The 17137-nt window shown below is 39.8% G+C and overlaps 1 protein-coding gene across 1 annotated transcript in view; it reads right to left on the reverse strand.

Moving 5' to 3' along the window:
• Nucleotides 1–1429: 1429 nt before the first annotated feature.
• The window catches only part of GRM3 (glutamate metabotropic receptor 3), a 402987-nt gene continuing 387279 nt past the window's right edge, over nt 1430–17137 (reverse strand). The window contains exon 6 of the mRNA XM_077473045.1: nt 1430–6371. Within this exon, the coding sequence (XP_077329171.1) occupies nt 6295–6371 (77 nt within the window). The 3' untranslated portion in view covers nt 1430–6294. The remainder of the gene's footprint in view (nt 6372–17137) is intronic.

Here is a 17137-nt window from a genome sequence, read left to right on the forward strand (position 1 = left end):
AAGCTAAAATGCTGTTTTTTATTTCCCTTGCATATCCCCCTCGGATCGACAGTGACTGCACTTCCAAGTACACTTGCACCGAAAAGGGGATTTGCCTTTAGTAAATAAACCCCACTGTGTGTTATCTGTAGACTGACCTCCATAGATAGAGAAAACTGGAGGTAATTAGGACCTATATGTTATATATAATATATATATGTTATACTAAGGAATTTTTTCCCCTACTGGAGCAAATTGGATCATGCTTTGCTGGTGTTTTTTTGCCTTCCTCTGGATTGTGTATATGGGATTATATATATATATATATATATATATATATATATATATATATATATATATATATATATATAGCCTATCCACAGTATGAACACTTGTGCCTCAGTGCCATCCCTTACCATGCCTCCATGAAGGTGCAACTCATTTCTAGAGAGTGTCTGTGACCTTTTTTTATGAATCCCAGGGACTGTGTTTCCGCACAGTAACATATAAATACAATACACTACAAAATTGTACTCATTTTTATTTAATGTTTGTGAGCATGGTATCAATCACACTTTTCTATGCTGGAAACAATAATTTACAAAACAGAGAGAGCTCCCATAGTTTTGGAGGAAAGTCTACAACTGTGATCATCCCACTGACTTTTGCTATAGAAACTAGTGAAGAATGAGAAGAAGAAATTTGTACTTTGAGAGAAAAAATGAAATGCTATATTGCTCAGAGTCAAAAGACATATTAATCATGGGTGGAAGTGATGTGGGAATGTCCTTATTGTCCTTTTCATTGCCACCTGTCTTTCTAAATGAGGATTACAAGTTTTTTTGCAAAATATGCTCCCAAAAAGACTATATTGACGTATACTATATATTTTAAATTTTTCTAAATAGCATACAAAGGATTGTTAGGACAACAGTCCTAATACCCTGTGAGCATGACTGTGACTTGTTATGGTACGGAGTAGGATTGAGAAGAGTGCTCTAGCTCCAGTAGGATAGGAAAAGCTCAACCGCAGTGCTCCTATAATGCCTTATACGTGGGTTGTGCCTGACACTGATACCACCACCTTGCCTAGCTGAGTGTAAGAAAATGTGTGCAGAAATAGAAGAGGAAGGGACTGCATGCAGAACAACATGAAAGAGCCCATTAGAGGTCATTATGAAATAGACACAATGCAAACTACCATTGTAGTTCTGTCATCTTATACAGAAAAGGTCTAACAGTGTGATGCACTAAACTTAAATGAAATCTCTCTTCCTAAACTGCAGGTTGCATGTTTTGTTTTCCTAGGACTGCTACACAAAATATACACAAGAGTAGGACCTGTCTCACTTATAAAAAGAACTGCAATTCTATTTATGACATGCAAGAGTCAGAAGCAGATGAAGGATTTCCTTTTCAGTATCAATACATTTTGAAGTAAAGAAACACATTTAGTCAAACATAAAAATATTTATTGGAAGAATTGAAATGGACATTCTGATTGTTATACAAGACAAGCAGCACTGCCATTTATATATACCAAGATACAGTACTTTTATTTTAAAAGTGCCCACTCAGAATAATTTATGTGGCTTTCCAGTATTGTACTATTGTTATTTTAGGGTTATCAAACAACTATTCTGCCTCTATACTATATGTGTTCAGTACGTTATGTTAAATAGACAGTCTAGACATCTGGTATAATAGCTGAGTTTCCTTTATATTTTAGTACACACATTTAGATTATTGTGACCACAGTGATTTACATTGTTCGTATTAACAATATTCTCTAGTAAAAAAAAAAAAAAAACTCCTTGAGCTTAGGTGCTCATCAAAGGTAGAACTGTCAAATGCACAGCTTTGTGAAGAGTAAACCATATTTTTGTTTTCACATTATCCATTCCAGTGTAAAATAGCCAAGAAAAGAATACTTGTGCTTTTTTTTATGAGTTCTTTAAGTAGTCTTTATTCCCTATTTCAGTAATCTTGTGCTTTTGCTACATATCTTCTGGTACTGGTAAGTAGTCCTCTGTGTGCTTTTATTGTCTATTTCAAAGTAGCTTCAGTCACACTCTTGTTCCTATGTGTGCTTACTTTATGTGGTTATGGAAAGGGAAGTTGCCATCTCCATTAGCAATTAAATAAAGCACCACATAATTTATTCAAAGTACAGATTGTGCTCAATCAATGCATATCATTGGATTTTGCAACAATGTAAAAACTTCTTAAAACCGCATGTCCCAAACAATGATATAATAGGAGCAGTTAACCGAAGAAAGAAATGACATAGAATATATAATTCACCCTCACAAATGTAAAAGTTATTTTTCCATGGGATCTGTATATTAATTTTAGGTAGGAAATCATCTCCTATCCTTACATTATTTTTACTATATTCAGGTAATATAAAGTAAGCTAATGAAGCTTTCATATGTATATCTGTAAATGTTAAGAAATGTCAGTCCACCCAAAATTCCAATGCAGAGTTAAATCACCTATCAGTATTTATAACAACCAGGTACTTGGTAGTGAAAGTTTTGTGGCTTTACATTTGCCATGGTAATTGTGGGAAGGTCTTTCTTTCCTGTTGATTTTATATTATGATGAATACAGGGTCATCTGTAATAGTGATTGGACCCTGGGCAAACGTTTCTTGGGGCCCCCCCATACAGTTTCGCACTCCACCTGCTCTGAGACATACAATAAATAGCAGCTAGACTTAAAAGCAGTTTACTGTATCAGATTAGGAAGCGATTGCGATTGGTTGCCAGAGGTTACAGTGTATCATTACCTTTACTGACTGGTTGGGTTGCTAGAGGTTACATCACACATTGCGGCTCACTGATTAGTTGCTAGGTGTTACAGGACATGATTTCTGCTTGTTGATTGGTTGCTAGAGATTATTGTACAGTAATACTGTTTACTGATTGGTTGCTAGAGGTTACAGCACATCATCTCCTCACTGCAGGGGGCATGATATATATATGAATGTCACCTTTATTTACATATCTATGCCACCGGATTGCAGCTATTTACATATGAATGCTGGTTATTTACATGTAAACACAGGGTTTGCAGATAAGTCATCTGTACACAACAATAGGGCAGAGCTGGGCAGGATTAACAGCAGCACTTCACACTGAGATATCAGGACAAAGCAAGGGACTAAAATTTCAAGGGCCAAGGGAATTTAAACTGGGATAGTTGGCAAGTATGAGGCAGCTGCTTTCGGCCCCGCAACAATGACAGGGCCCAGGGCAGCTGCCCCTTTTGCCCTGCCTTAAAGATGGCCCTGGATGAATACAATAGTGAGTGAGTACCCACACAAACATCTTTTAAAGATGAAAGATGCCATTGTAGGCAAGAGAAGAGACTGGAACAAGCAAAGTAAGGTTATATACTCTCCCTATCACCAAAACATCACTTTTGGGTAGACTGGCCCCTTATAACCTCTTTCATAGAAGCCAATATCTAATGTTTACTGACCCTTTACTTTAATTGCGGACATACTTTTAATAGTTTGCCAAACAAGATGTATAGTACCACTGAGCTTGTGCATTAAATTGATATGGTTCTCTAAAATAAAAAAAGCAAGCCAAGGCATAATGAATGCAGTGAGTGGATGACAAAGGTAAATGCCTCACAATCCTTTGTAATTCAAACACATACGGTATATACTAATAGAAAATAATGTAGGGGGTATCTTCAATGAAAACCACATGGTCAAATACATATTAGGTGTTTTTGTAACCACACACTATGTAGTAAATTAATATTTGATTATTTAAATAAATGTGTATATTTAAACAAACAAAAAAAAATGTATACTTATGTAGTCAAATGATAATTTTTTGCACAGGCTAATTATTGGACAGAAATGTCTGCCCAATTAGAAGATATATTTGACTAGGCTCTATTGCAGTAAAACAACTGAACAGAACAAGGAAGTGGCTACAACAAAGGTTTTCATGGATCAAATCTAAATTTAGTATTTATATACAGTGTATATCCAAGTGGTGTTAATATTGATATAGGTTATAAGACTTGGATTTAAAAAAGAAAGAAAGAAGGGATAAAACTCATTGGATGATGCGAATAGTAAAAAAAATGCATTTTTTATGGCCATTTGATCATGTGATTTTCTAAGATTTCTTTATATGCAAATATAACTTTTATTATATGTTATTTCTAAAGTAATTTGTAAAAGTGGATATATTGTAAATGGCAGAAGTTCTAAAGTACTAAATTGAATGCATTCTGCACACTGCATGTTAGTGCAGCTGTCCTTAATCACCTGGAGAACTCTTAAAATTCAGGGGGGAGTCTAAAGACTATACTGATTACTAGTGCTTTGCCCTTCGTTTGCCTTTTTTTGGCACAGCTTCCACATTTCAGGTGCACTTTAGGATCCTTAAAATTCACCTGCTAGGATTCCTTACATTACAAGTTGACACTACACTTGCACAACTAGAAACAAATAAATACATCCCTCATTCTGGCCCTTCAATCAGTTTGATCACAATCTCACATTTTTTTTCTTGACAAAGTAATAAAGTGATAAGCAATATACACTGTATGTGCCTAAATGCATGATAAATTGCCACTATAAATCCACATGAGTTTATAGGTGCCTCCACATTTCACATAGGCTATCTCTATAGTAAAATATCCTATCTGTTCTATTGGAGACGACAGGACTATGTGAAAGTTTTAAATTAACAGATACATATATGTAGACAGAAGGGTGGATAATGAAACACAAAGTGATTTATTTCTGCAAAATGTATGTTTGGTGAGTGCTAGATTTTATTGTAGAGAAAATGCGTTAAGCTCATTGATACTAGATGCACATACCAAACATCACCAAGAACAGTGATCTAATCCTACGCTATTAAACCTTGATTCCACTGTTTGTTATAAACCGAGGTTTACCAGGTTCAGCTGCTCTCTTTGGAAATTGTCAACAAGGACTTTGCTGCAATCTATATTATGAGACAGAAAGGGAATAAACAAGGGGACAAACAAGGGAAGCACTCCCCTAGTGTAAAATCTCCTTTATTAAAACACAACAAAACTAATAATCAGGAAGGACTTGCATGGTTCCCATGGAAAGCACGCCTGTCTCAAAGCTGCAGGTGCAAGCTGGAGTGATCCAAGCAACCCAGCCAGGGGACTATCCTTAGGTGTGCTTGTGGATCCAGATGAGAGCTCTGAGCCGGGTTGCCACTGCCAGAGCTAAAATAGTGACACTTAGAGCCGCTGAAGCCTGTGACAGTACTTGTTTGTGTCCTGCGGCTCCTCTAGCGGCTCGGTGTCCTCAGCCAGCTCAGCACCTCTCAGTGGCTAAGGCTAGGGAGCAAATGGACTGCTACAGGCTTCAGTGGCTCTGAGTGTCTCCATCCTGGCTCTGGTGGCGGCATCCTGGCTCAGAGCTCTCAGCTAGGATCCACAAGTACAATTAAGGATAGCCACCTGGCTGGGTTAGTTGGATCACTCCAGCTCGCACCTGCAGCTTTGAGACAGTCTTGTTTTTTCTTGGAACCACGTGAGGGCATCTTGTTTATTAGTTTTGTTATGTTTTAATAAGGGATGTTTTACACTAGATGCACATACCAGCATATTTAAAAAAACGGTGCAAAGAAAAGTGGTGTATAATAACCCACAGCAACCCATCAGCAAATACTTTCATTAAGATTATTGTGCTCTGTTTTTCTTGGTACCATGTAAATAAATGTGCTTCATTGCCTTTTAATAATACTGAGGATTATGAGGATCGCTAGAGCCATGTTTGGCATTCAGTCTTTTGCAAGACAATGCAGAAGGCATACATTCAGTTTACTCTCCTGAAACACCCTAGGAAGGGCAAGAAATAAAAAAATATTCTCAACCAAGAAACACATGCTGGAAACCATTGTAAAGGATTTTTACTGGCTTCTTTACATTAATACTGCTGCAGTTGTGCAAAAACAACCAGTTACATATTCTGTAACTATCATTAACTTAAAATGCATTTTAAAATTAGTTACAACCTTAACTTAGCTTACAAAAAACATAATAGAAAATGACACGACCCATATATGAAATGGTCGATGCCATCATTAATTGGTGAACACAGCAAGATGTGTAGAGAATGCAAATAAAAGCGTATTTACATGGTCTCTATATCTGTAGATTACAGTATTCATTAAACCTCTAGAACAGCATTTTATACAGTCCTCAAAAATATTTCTTCTAAAAAAAAGACAGGACTGCACAGCAAGTGCATAATATAGTCTAACAGTCTAAAAACCAATTGGATTGAAATGTTTAGAAGGATTATAAGGAAGATGTAGTGGAGTCTAACACTTCTCCTCCATTGCAAATGGTTGGTGTGTAGTGTGCACTGGCTGAAGCTGAAAAACAGAAGAAACAGAAAAATATTCATCGCATTAACCAACTGTCATGACAAATGAATTTCACTTTAAACATTATTGGATATTACGTTTGGATAATTGGGTCAATTCTAACAAGTGTGTTGCCATCAAAGTCAAATTTTCATTTAGGCAATGCATTGTTATCTAAAAGTTTGTTTCTGACATTACTGAGTGTTTAAGTAAAACCATCTTATTTGCAAAGGTTACAGACAATGTAATTAGGTTATAGGGATGAGATTGTTTCCTGATCCAAACTATGTTGAAGCAATCATACAACAGTCTAACTATATACAGGGCAGTAATGACTGCACCAGAGCTATTCACTAAGGAAACTGATTGTTTGGTAAAAGGGTTGTTGATTACTAGAGCTGATTCTGAAATTCAGATGACATCAGATTTAAATCAAAATTAATTAATTCCCATGTCCTAAGCCAAACCCAAATATGAATTGCAAACAGGCTTTTCATTCTTATATTTGCTTCTCTTGATGCCAGTGCCACATAATATCACTATTCTCTCTTAGTATTCCTGGTACTAAGAGTTTCTCAACTGATGTCAATTGATGTCATGACTTTTGACACTGGAGTTTAGATGCTGGGATGCTGACGTGGTGGAGTTACATGAGATTATGACAAGGTAAGTAAAAAATCACGGAGATGAGTTTGCCTGTCTGCAGACACTGTCATTTTTCCCTGATGAGGCAGGAAAAATGTCAGTGTCAGCGTAACTGCATTGGAATTTAAGAACATAAATTGCATCATGAAATACATTATGGCAATTAGATGTTTCTGCACTTATCAGTAGTAGTCTTCTACTACTCTCTGTTATGCAAATACTAACTTCAACTAAGAAATCAGCATTCAGGTCCACTCCCACTCTCCTCCCTGTGCTTGACTACTGGTCCTTAGTAGAGGTAAGTGAAGTTACCTATCGGTGGCTACACTATGATAGTATTAGCATTTTACTAGTACTACAAATCAGGTTCACCGTGAAAAGGCTAGACTGTTTTTCATGAACGAAAATAGTTGCTATTACAACATAGTCTGAAAAATATCCCAAGTTAGCATGGTCCATGAAGACAAGACTGATTTTGGTATACTTTATGAGAAAATACTTTTATTGCAAACACTGCTTCTAGTATGATGTTTCTCATTAACTGCCTTATTGTGCTTGCAACCTAATGGTATTATTGTCCCTCTAGGTTAGCACTTTTCATCGATTGAAATTTCCAATACTGGTACTTTTCAGAGTAGTAATAAAGATTTCCAAGAAAACACTGTGCTAAGGTAGCTCAAAATTAAAATAGTTATTGACAGAATTTCTCATACAGGAATCTTCTATGCTTGCTAAAACCTGAGACACTAGGAGATGCCATTCAAGTAGAATTCTCAAATAAGTCCATTCATAAAGCAACTCAGAATTATATGTGGAGTAATGCATCACTTATTCCATTGTTGCGAGTATTCTTCAATAAATGTTCTATTGATTTCCTTCTTTTTGCTGGCAGCAGAATAAATACAAGACATACTACCCTTGCCTGTACATAGAATGGTGGACCTTTGTGTTTGTTTGGTGTTCTCTCACAAAATTGTGCCTTGAAGCACTTGACAATCTGTTGATTTTTCATATACAGTATTTTCTGGTTTTGCCCACAGAGCTGTTTCAAAGTTCTAGGAAAAGTACCATGCTTTCAAAATGTCTCCCTGAAAATATTTGTCCTTGCAAATATCCCTTAGAACCCAACACAGGGCACAGGAAAAAAACTACCCTTGCAGTGGAGCCCCCTCACACTTCAGGTGTTAAATGCGTGCTTATGCTTAGGAGTAGAGGAAAAAGATGTAATACTTACCTTATACCTTGCTCCAGCATGGTCCATCCAGTGGTGTGACTGGTTCTGCATAGGCTCCACTCTTAGATGCTTCTGGCCATGGTCACACTTCTGCCTTCACCATGTACAATGTAGAGTTAATAGCACTGCATTGTACTTGATGATGTTTAAGACCTGCCCACAATCTGAAGCACCAAAAGGAGAAGAGGACAGCTATGTTACATATTTACATAGTTGGTGAGGTTGAAAAAAAGACACTAGTCCATCCAGTTCAACCTATGATGTGTGTGTGTATGTGTTTATACCAATAGTACAACCTATACCCCTGTATGTTGTGGTTGTTAAGGTGCCCATCTAATAGTTTTTTTAAACTATCGACGTCCCATGCTGATACCAATGCTTGTGGAAGATAATTCCACCTCCTCACCGTTCTGACAGTAAAGAACCATCTAAGCAGTTTAAGGTTAAACCGCTTCTCTTCCAATCTTAGTGAATGGCCACGTGTCTTTTTAAATTCCCCTTCACTGAAAAGTATTTTCCCTATGTTAAGGTGGACAGTACAATATTTGTACATTGACATCATATTCCCTTTCCTCTCCAGAGAGAATAAGTTCAATGCTTGTAGTCTTTCCCCATAGCTTAGGACCTCCAGTCCCTTTATTAGCTTTGTTGCCTTTCTCTGGACTCTCTTCAGTTCCAGCACATCCTTCCTGAGGACTGGTGCCCAGAACTGGATGGCATACTCAAGATGCGGCCAGACCAGAGTCTTGTTGAGTGAGATAATTATGGTTTTATCGCTGGAGTGAATCCCCTTTTTAATGCATGCCAATATTCTGTTAGCTTTGCTTGCAGCAGCTTGACATTGCATGTCATTGCTGAGCCTGTCATCTACTAGGACCCCCAGGTCCTTTTCCATACCTAGATTCCGCCAGAGGTTCTACCCCTAACGAGTAACTTACGTTTGTATTTATTGGCACCCAAATGCATTACCTTACTTTTTTCAACATTAAACCTCATTTGCCATGTAGTTTGCTCACCCCATTGATTTGGAACCAGTCAGAATGTGGTTAGTTAAGTAATATAGCCTTCTCATCTCTCCTTAAACGTAATGAGCATTTAAGCAATAAGGTTTTTTTTTCCAGCCCAGAGTTGGGCTTTAACGTGTAATATTTAAATATCTAATATTCTCTTGTTTGTATAAAAGAGAAAGAATAGTGTATTTTTTGTGGGAATACACTGTGAATTAAACGTTCAGGGCATGACTTACCATTGGGCTTGACTGGGCTCAAGCCCATGGGCCCCACCCAATAGGGGGCCCCGCCGAGATACATAGCCGAGTGTACTCAGCTTGGCTCCGCTCACAGTCATGCCCAGTCCCGCCCCATGATGGACATAACACAGGGACTGGGTGTGACTGTGAGCTGAGCCGAGTACACTCGGCTACTCTCCGCTCGGGACTGCGAGAGGACCCGAGAGCCGCAAAGAGCCGCCGAGAGCCACCAAGAGGACTCTGTATCTCGGCGGCGCCATTTTTAAACTTCAAGTCTGCAATGACAAGGCTGAAAATTACACTGGACAAGGCTGCAGATGGATGGGCAAGGCTGCAGATGGACATTGATAAGGCTGCATTGATGGGCGTTTTAAATGTATGTTTTTTTCCTTAAAATTCCCTCCTAAACTTGGGGTGCGTGTTATATGCCGGCGCATGTTATACGCTGATAAATATGGTAATGTATAGAAGGTAGGGCCGAAAGTGACTCCAGCCCAGGGGCCCCCAGCACCCTAAGTCCTGCCCTGTATACGTTTAGTGTTTACCTTAAAGTGAATGCCTGAGCAGCTTTGTTGTTTTAATAAAAATAGAAATTTGTAATTAACAAAACAAATGGAACTCTGTATTCTACTGCTATCATTAAACCTTCCTGCTTAAACTGTATCTAAAACCAACATCTTATTTTTTTTAGGTTTTGGAGAGAAGTTATCTACACCGTTTGCGTTTTTTGATGTCTGTGTTCCGTCTGGAGAAATTCACCCTCTTTATTTGTCATAACACACCCCCGATCTGAGCTGGAAGTAGAAAAAACACCCAAAAGTTTGAATTGCCGCTGAAACTGTAATAGATGGGAAGTCTTCCAATGGAGGCACTTATTACTGTCATAACTGAAGGACTTCTCTCACTTTCACTGACTTTTCATTTTTCTCAATTCTTGATTATTCTATGGGACATAGACTGCAAAAAAAAACAAAAAAAAAAACAAAAAAACTCTAACATACTTTATTCCGAACTAAAAAAAAATGCCTTTCGATGTACTTTACAATTGTGGGTTGTGGGTTGAAATAGAAACAGTTTGTTTTGCAAACTGCACAGTCAAATTGCTAAGTGAGAGTTAGTAAATAAGGTAAAACTTGTGTTCACTTTAAATATCCAATCATGCACTAGAAAGAATCATGTTTTTTAAAATATCCCCCCCCCCACATAATTGAGTATTTAAATGTGTGCAGCTTCACTTTATTCACTATGAGCTTCACTTTTCAAGGGGAACAGCCTATACTCATTTAGTAAGTCCACACAGAAATATCTGCCACATAGGAAGTGCAGTATTTTTAGTTGATTAGCAGACCTATAAGTTTGCATTATTATACGGTGCACAACCTTTGTATAGCAATGCAAAGTGGGAAGCAGAGACCAAACATGTAGTGAACATGTAGTGAAAAAATATAGCTGTAAACAGGTTTATATTTTTTACATACTATGGGGGTTAGTTACTAATGTGCACTTGAAATTGCACTGAAAATGCACTTGGAAGTGCAGTCGGTGTAGATCCGAGGGGGACATTCAAGGAAAATAAAAAAACAGCATTTTAGCTTGCACATCATTGGATAATAAAATCAGCAAAGCCTCCCCTCATTTCAGTGCAATTTCAAGTGCACTAGTGCAAAGTGTATAAGCCTTTCTGAAATAACCCCCTTTGTGTCATTACCACACATTAGTAATATTATTTCCATCAATTTATCTCCTGTGCATGCATATTTAAACATGTAAAACTGTATATTTTTTTGTGCATTTTCCGTTTTGCAGAAATGCCCTATTGTCCATTTAACATGGTTTCCTATGGTATACGTTCACATCTATGTGTTTTTCAGCCGGTGCATTTTTGGAAAGTGTCGGGGAATTTTTTTCCCACAGCAGATTACGATTTGCTTGTAATAGACTTCTATGGAGTTGCACCAGAAACACAAGTGTTGTGTTTTTTTTTTTAATTTCCACTTTAACTACTTCAATATGGGGCACTTACACCCCCTTCCTGCCCAAGCCACCTTTTTGCTGTCGCTGTTTAAATGACAATTGCGTGGTCATGCTACACTGTACCCAAACATAATTTTTTATAATTTTGTTCCCACAAATAGAGTTTTCTTTTGGTGGTATTTGATCACCTATGTGTTCTTTATGTTTTACAAATAAAAAAAAAACCTAAAATTTTGAAAAAAAACTTTTTCTTTTGTTACTTATTTACAACATTTTATAACAGAAAATTTTCTCCTTCACTGATGGGCACTGATAACGCGGCACTGACGGGCCCTGATAAGATGGCACCAACGAGGTGGCACCAATGTGGTGGCACTGATGGGCACTGATGGGCACTGATGATGGGCACTGATAGACGGCATTGATGGGCACTGGTAGGGGGCACTGATATGCAGCACTGATGGCCATTGATATGCACTGAAAGGCTGCACTGATGGGTACTTATGGGTGAAACTGATAGGCGGCACTGCTGGGAACTGATAGGCGGCACTGCTGAGCACTGCTGGGCACTGATAAAGGGCACTGATATGCGGCACTGTTGAATGGCATTTATAGGCTTCACTGATGGCACTGGCACTGGCAGGCATTGGGGATGGGCACTGATTGGCAGCTGCCTGAGCACTGATTGGCAGCTGCCTGGGCACTGATTGACATTTCCCTGATGGTCTAGGGTGGCATACCTGGTAGTCCAGTGTGGTGGCAATCCCTGGTGGTTCCGGCAGCATCCTGGTGGTCCTGGATGGGCATTTGAGGGGGGCTGCATTGATAAACAATCAGCACAGACCCCCCCCTGTCAGAAGAGCAGCTGATCGGCTCTCCTCTACTCGCGTCTGTCAGATGCGAGTGAGGAAAAGCCGATCAAGGGCTCTTCCTGTTTACATCGTGACGAGCCGTGATTGGACACAGCTGATCACGTGGTAAAGAGCTTCTGTCAGAGGCTCTTTACCGAGATCGGTGTAGCGGTGTGTCAGACTGACACACCATACCACCGATCCCTGTGATGCGCCCCCCCCCAGCACGCAAGAGTGGTCGTTCTGGAGGGCCATCATATGGCGTCCACCCAGAACGAGAGCTGCGCCACCCAGCCGTCATTTGATGGTGGGCAGGCGGCAAGTGGTTAAAAACACTGTATATAATTGGTTGCTAAGGAGCGGGCTGGGAAAGCCAGCCACCGTGTCCTTAACCACCGATGAGTCCTCAGCTGTTAGCAGAGTTCCCACTAATAGCTGAATGTAAAAAAAGAATTGCTGGCTAAAAAATGTAAGAAAAAAATGGTGTTTGGTCCCCCCAAATGCATACCAGACTCTTATCTAAGAATACAGCCTTGCAAGTCAGGAAAGGTAGATGAGCGAGCGCCCCCCCCCCCTTCTGAACCATACCAGGCTACATGCCCTCAACATGGGGGGTGCTGTGGGGCAGGGGGGGTCTTTTCCCCCCACCAAAGCACCTTGTCCCCATATTGATGGGGACAAGGCCCTCTTCCCCATAACCCTTGCCGATGGTTGTGGGGGTCTGTGGGCAGGGGGCTTATCGGAATCTAGAAATGCTCTCTTTAAGAAAGAGGGCCCCCCCAGATTCCGGACCTCCATTTGAATGAGTATGGGGTACATTGTACTGGGCATGATGATTCCATGATGTCACAAGGGGGTGGGGTTTCAGGGTGATGTCACTGCATGGCCATGCCCCATAGCTATATAAGGACTGTAAGACACCATAGTTGACAGAACAGCAGGAGCCAGCGTCAGAGGAGGAGCGTTTTTTTTATTTTCAGCGGGTCAGCAGCGGCAGAGCAGAAGACATTGGCAGAGGAAGCAGAGAAAGAAGACATCAACAGAGGAAGCAGAGAATGAAGACATCGATGGAGGAAGCGAGAAAGAAGACAACATGACGTTGAAGCTATGACGGGTGACACCCTTCATTTTTAATAAAGGACTTGTCAAAAACCGTCTCTTGTTTTTTGTAACACTACACTGATTTTTTTTTGGTGAATGGGTAGGAGTACAATGTACCCCATACTCATTCACATGGGGGGTCTGAGATTCGGGGGGGGGGGGGCTTTTTTAAAGAGGGCATTTCCATATTCCCTGCCCACAGACCCCCATAACCCTTTTAAAGAGGGCCTTGTCCCCATCAACATGGGGACATGATGCTTTGGTGTGGGGGAAAGAGCCCCTCTGCTCCAAAGCATCCCCCTATGTTGAGGACATGCAGCCTGGTATGGTTCAGGGAGGGGGAGCTTGCTCATCCCCGCCCTTTCCTGACCTTTCCAAAAAACGCATCAAAAATGCAGGTTTAAAAACGCAAAATGCACCGCAAAACATGCCTGCAAAACGCATCAACCACAACCGAATAGATGTGAAGCTAGACTACTAAAATTTTACTAATGAAAGCATTTCATTTGTAAATTACACAAGTAATTATTGGCTATATAGTGTTTAATTGTGTTTGCCAGATGAGGAATACTTTGGTTTAGCATTAAAGGAGAGCTGGAAATGAAATGATAAAATAAAGCTGATTGTACCTTACTTTTCTCTACTATACAGACATAATTTATTAAAGTCAGTAGTCAGTAAGAGGCTAAAAAATGTTTGGCTTTCTTGTCCAACAGGACCCTTGTGCCTGCCTCTGTGTACATTCTTCATATATTTACACATGTATGACTTGTCATAAACTATTTAGCAGAGCCCTGCTGACCAAGCTTTTAAATGGAGTATATGTGTTCTCTGTAATTTGCGGAAAGTCTTAGGGATGCCTTGTTTTCAATTTAGAAAACCGCAGATTAGACTTGAGGCTTTTTAGCACCACTCAAATGGAGCAGGTAACAGTAGGAAACAGTGATAAAGGCTTTTTATCCCACAGCTAAAAAATGTTTAGTAAGAAAAAATTCATTTTAAACTACAGGAAAAATAGGGCAGACAAATAATTGTACAAGCAATACATTTATGATTGAAAATAATTAAAGCTGAATTTCAAGCATTCCAGTGAATTCTAGTGACAAAAATGTATGGAGCCCAAATGTTGCTTGCCATTCGTACAAAGAATTGTTAATAGCATTCTAATTTGTTTATTTGTCGCCTATAAACTGTCACAGGCACCCAGACCTACTCTCTTTTCTGCTGTAGAGTTACTAATGGGCATAATTGGGAGCAGCACGGTTTCTGTGCCTGCCTGCCTGGCCATGCCCACCCTAATGATAGACTATGCTCTTCCTACAGAAATAAATCGCTACCCAAACACAAACCTTATCCAAAATGTGCCATACCTACAAGTGATACCAGGACTTGTAGCTTCCAGATTACTGAGTAGGTTACAACACCATTTTCCCCACCTCTGGGGCAATTTCAGGGTAAAATAAGATGTATATTGCTCATGTTTACTTATTTCAGTTACACATGCAGCTATAAGAGGCAATGCCCTAAAGCTTGGAATTATCCTTATGATTAGAAAGATTATAAAGTTTAGGTTTCCTTTAGAGAAAAAATAGGGGCATTAAAGCCAATATGTGCTTTGTCCATTCAGGGCAAAGCCAAAGGTTTGCTCTAATCTCCAACCACTCCCCAGCCTATACTTACCTTTCCTTTGTCCCCCTGCTGTTCCATTAAGCACTGGGAATGAAATATATATAATTATACCTAGTACTTCTGATATGCCCTGTACTTTCACTGTAGTGATCATTTCACTAATACCCTGTGACAGCCCTGAGACAATTAGCACTGTCACTCTGCCTCTACTGATTTATAGCTTACACTGGACTTTCCTTCTGTTAGGATCGTGCTCTTCTGCTGGTGGCACTGTGGTGCTCTGGGAAGAAAGTGAGTACACCCCTCACATTTTTGTAAATATTTTATTATATCTTTTCATGTGACAACACTGCTGCTCCCATTGCTTCCATTGCTACGTTGTTATGCAACTAGTCCCCTGAAGTCTCTTCTCTAAGGTGCTCTGAGTGGTGGTCACACGCCTTCTTCTTAAAACACAAAACAGGTCAAATGGCTACATAGTTACATAGTTGATAATGTTTACTAAAGACACTAGTCCATCCAGTTCAACCCGAGACTGTGTGTATTTCTGTGTGTGTGACTATTGTGTTTGCTAAGGCTAGGTTCACACTGCTGTGACCAGATTTTGATCCGACTTTCAGTGTGATTATATGATGTAACTTGGATGCTACTAGGATGTGGTTTGCATTGTATTCTATGTGGCCAGAATTGTCCTGGAATCGCACCAAAGTAGCACAGGACCCTGAACAGGCACCATTGAATACAATGGGATTTCCATTGTTATACAATTCTATGCTACTAAAGTCACATCTAACATCATACTAGTGTGAACCAAGCCTTAGAAACACATTTAAATGTTTTTGAACTTATCTACACTGTCTGTTTACACCACCAACTGTGGAAGGGAGTTCCACATCCTCCCCACTCCAACAGTAAAGGACCCCTTATGCAGTTTAAGAATGAACCATTTCTCATCCAACTTTATTGTGTTGCTGCATGTTTTCTTTAGAGATCTACAATTAAAGTTTTCTCCCAATGCTACAGTCCCCATTCATGGACTTGTATATTGCGCCTCTTCTCCTTTATATTAGTAGTCATTCCTCATAACTGAGATCCTTCAGCCCCTTACTAGCTTTTTTGCCCTTCTCCTGACTCTCTCCAGTTCAAGAACATCCTTCCTGAGGATTGGTGACCAGAACTGAACAGCATACTTAAGTTACAGCCGAACCAGAGATTTGTAAATTGGTAGAATTATAGTTTTATGTCTTGAGTAAACACCCTTTTTAATGCATGTTCATAGTCTGCTGGTCTTGCTTGCCACAGCTTGATAGCTAGCCATCTACTAGTACCCCCAGATCCTTATCCATCCTTGATTCCCCTGGAGGTTCTTCCCATAGTGTGTAATTTGAATACATATTTTTAACTCCTAAGTGCTTTACTTAACCAGTTCCCGACCGACGCACGCCGATGTACGTCGGCAGAATGGCACGAGCAGGCAAATGGGCGTACCTGTACGTCCCTTTAAATTTGCCGCCCTGCCATCACGAGCGCGCCGGTCGGGACCCCCGTGAGTGCGGTCGCGGGTCCCACGGACTCGAACGCTGCAGGCATACCCGCGATCATCTCACGGGGCGGCTGAACTGAGAAATGCCTTTGTAAACAGCATTTCCCGGTTCTGCCTAGCAACTAGTGACGTTGATCTCTGCTCCATGTGATTGGAGCAGAGATCAGTGTTCACTAAATGAAAGCCCAGCCCCCCCACAGTTAGTAACACACCCCTAGGAACCCTTAACCCCTACACTGCCACCCACTGGTTAACCCCTTCACTGCCAGTGTTATTTACACAGGAATCACTGCATTTATATAGCAGTGATTGCTGTATAAATGAATATGGTCCCAAAAATGTGTCAAAAATGTCCGATGTGTCCAGCATAATGTCGCAGTCACAATAAAAATCGCTGATCGCTGCCATTACTAGTAAAAAAAAATATGAATAAAAATGCCATAAAACTATCCCCTATTTTGTAACCGCTATAACTTTTGCGTAAACCAATCAATAATCGTTTATTGTGATGTTTTTTAACCAAAAATATGTAGAAGAATACGTATCGGC

The sequence above is a fragment of the Lithobates pipiens genome, unplaced genomic scaffold, assembly GCF_037356315.1.
Source record: "Lithobates pipiens isolate NorthernLeopardFrog02 unplaced genomic scaffold, aLitPip1_a1.2 Scaffold_8, whole genome shotgun sequence".
Taxonomy (NCBI): Eukaryota; Metazoa; Chordata; class Amphibia; order Anura; family Ranidae; genus Lithobates; species Lithobates pipiens.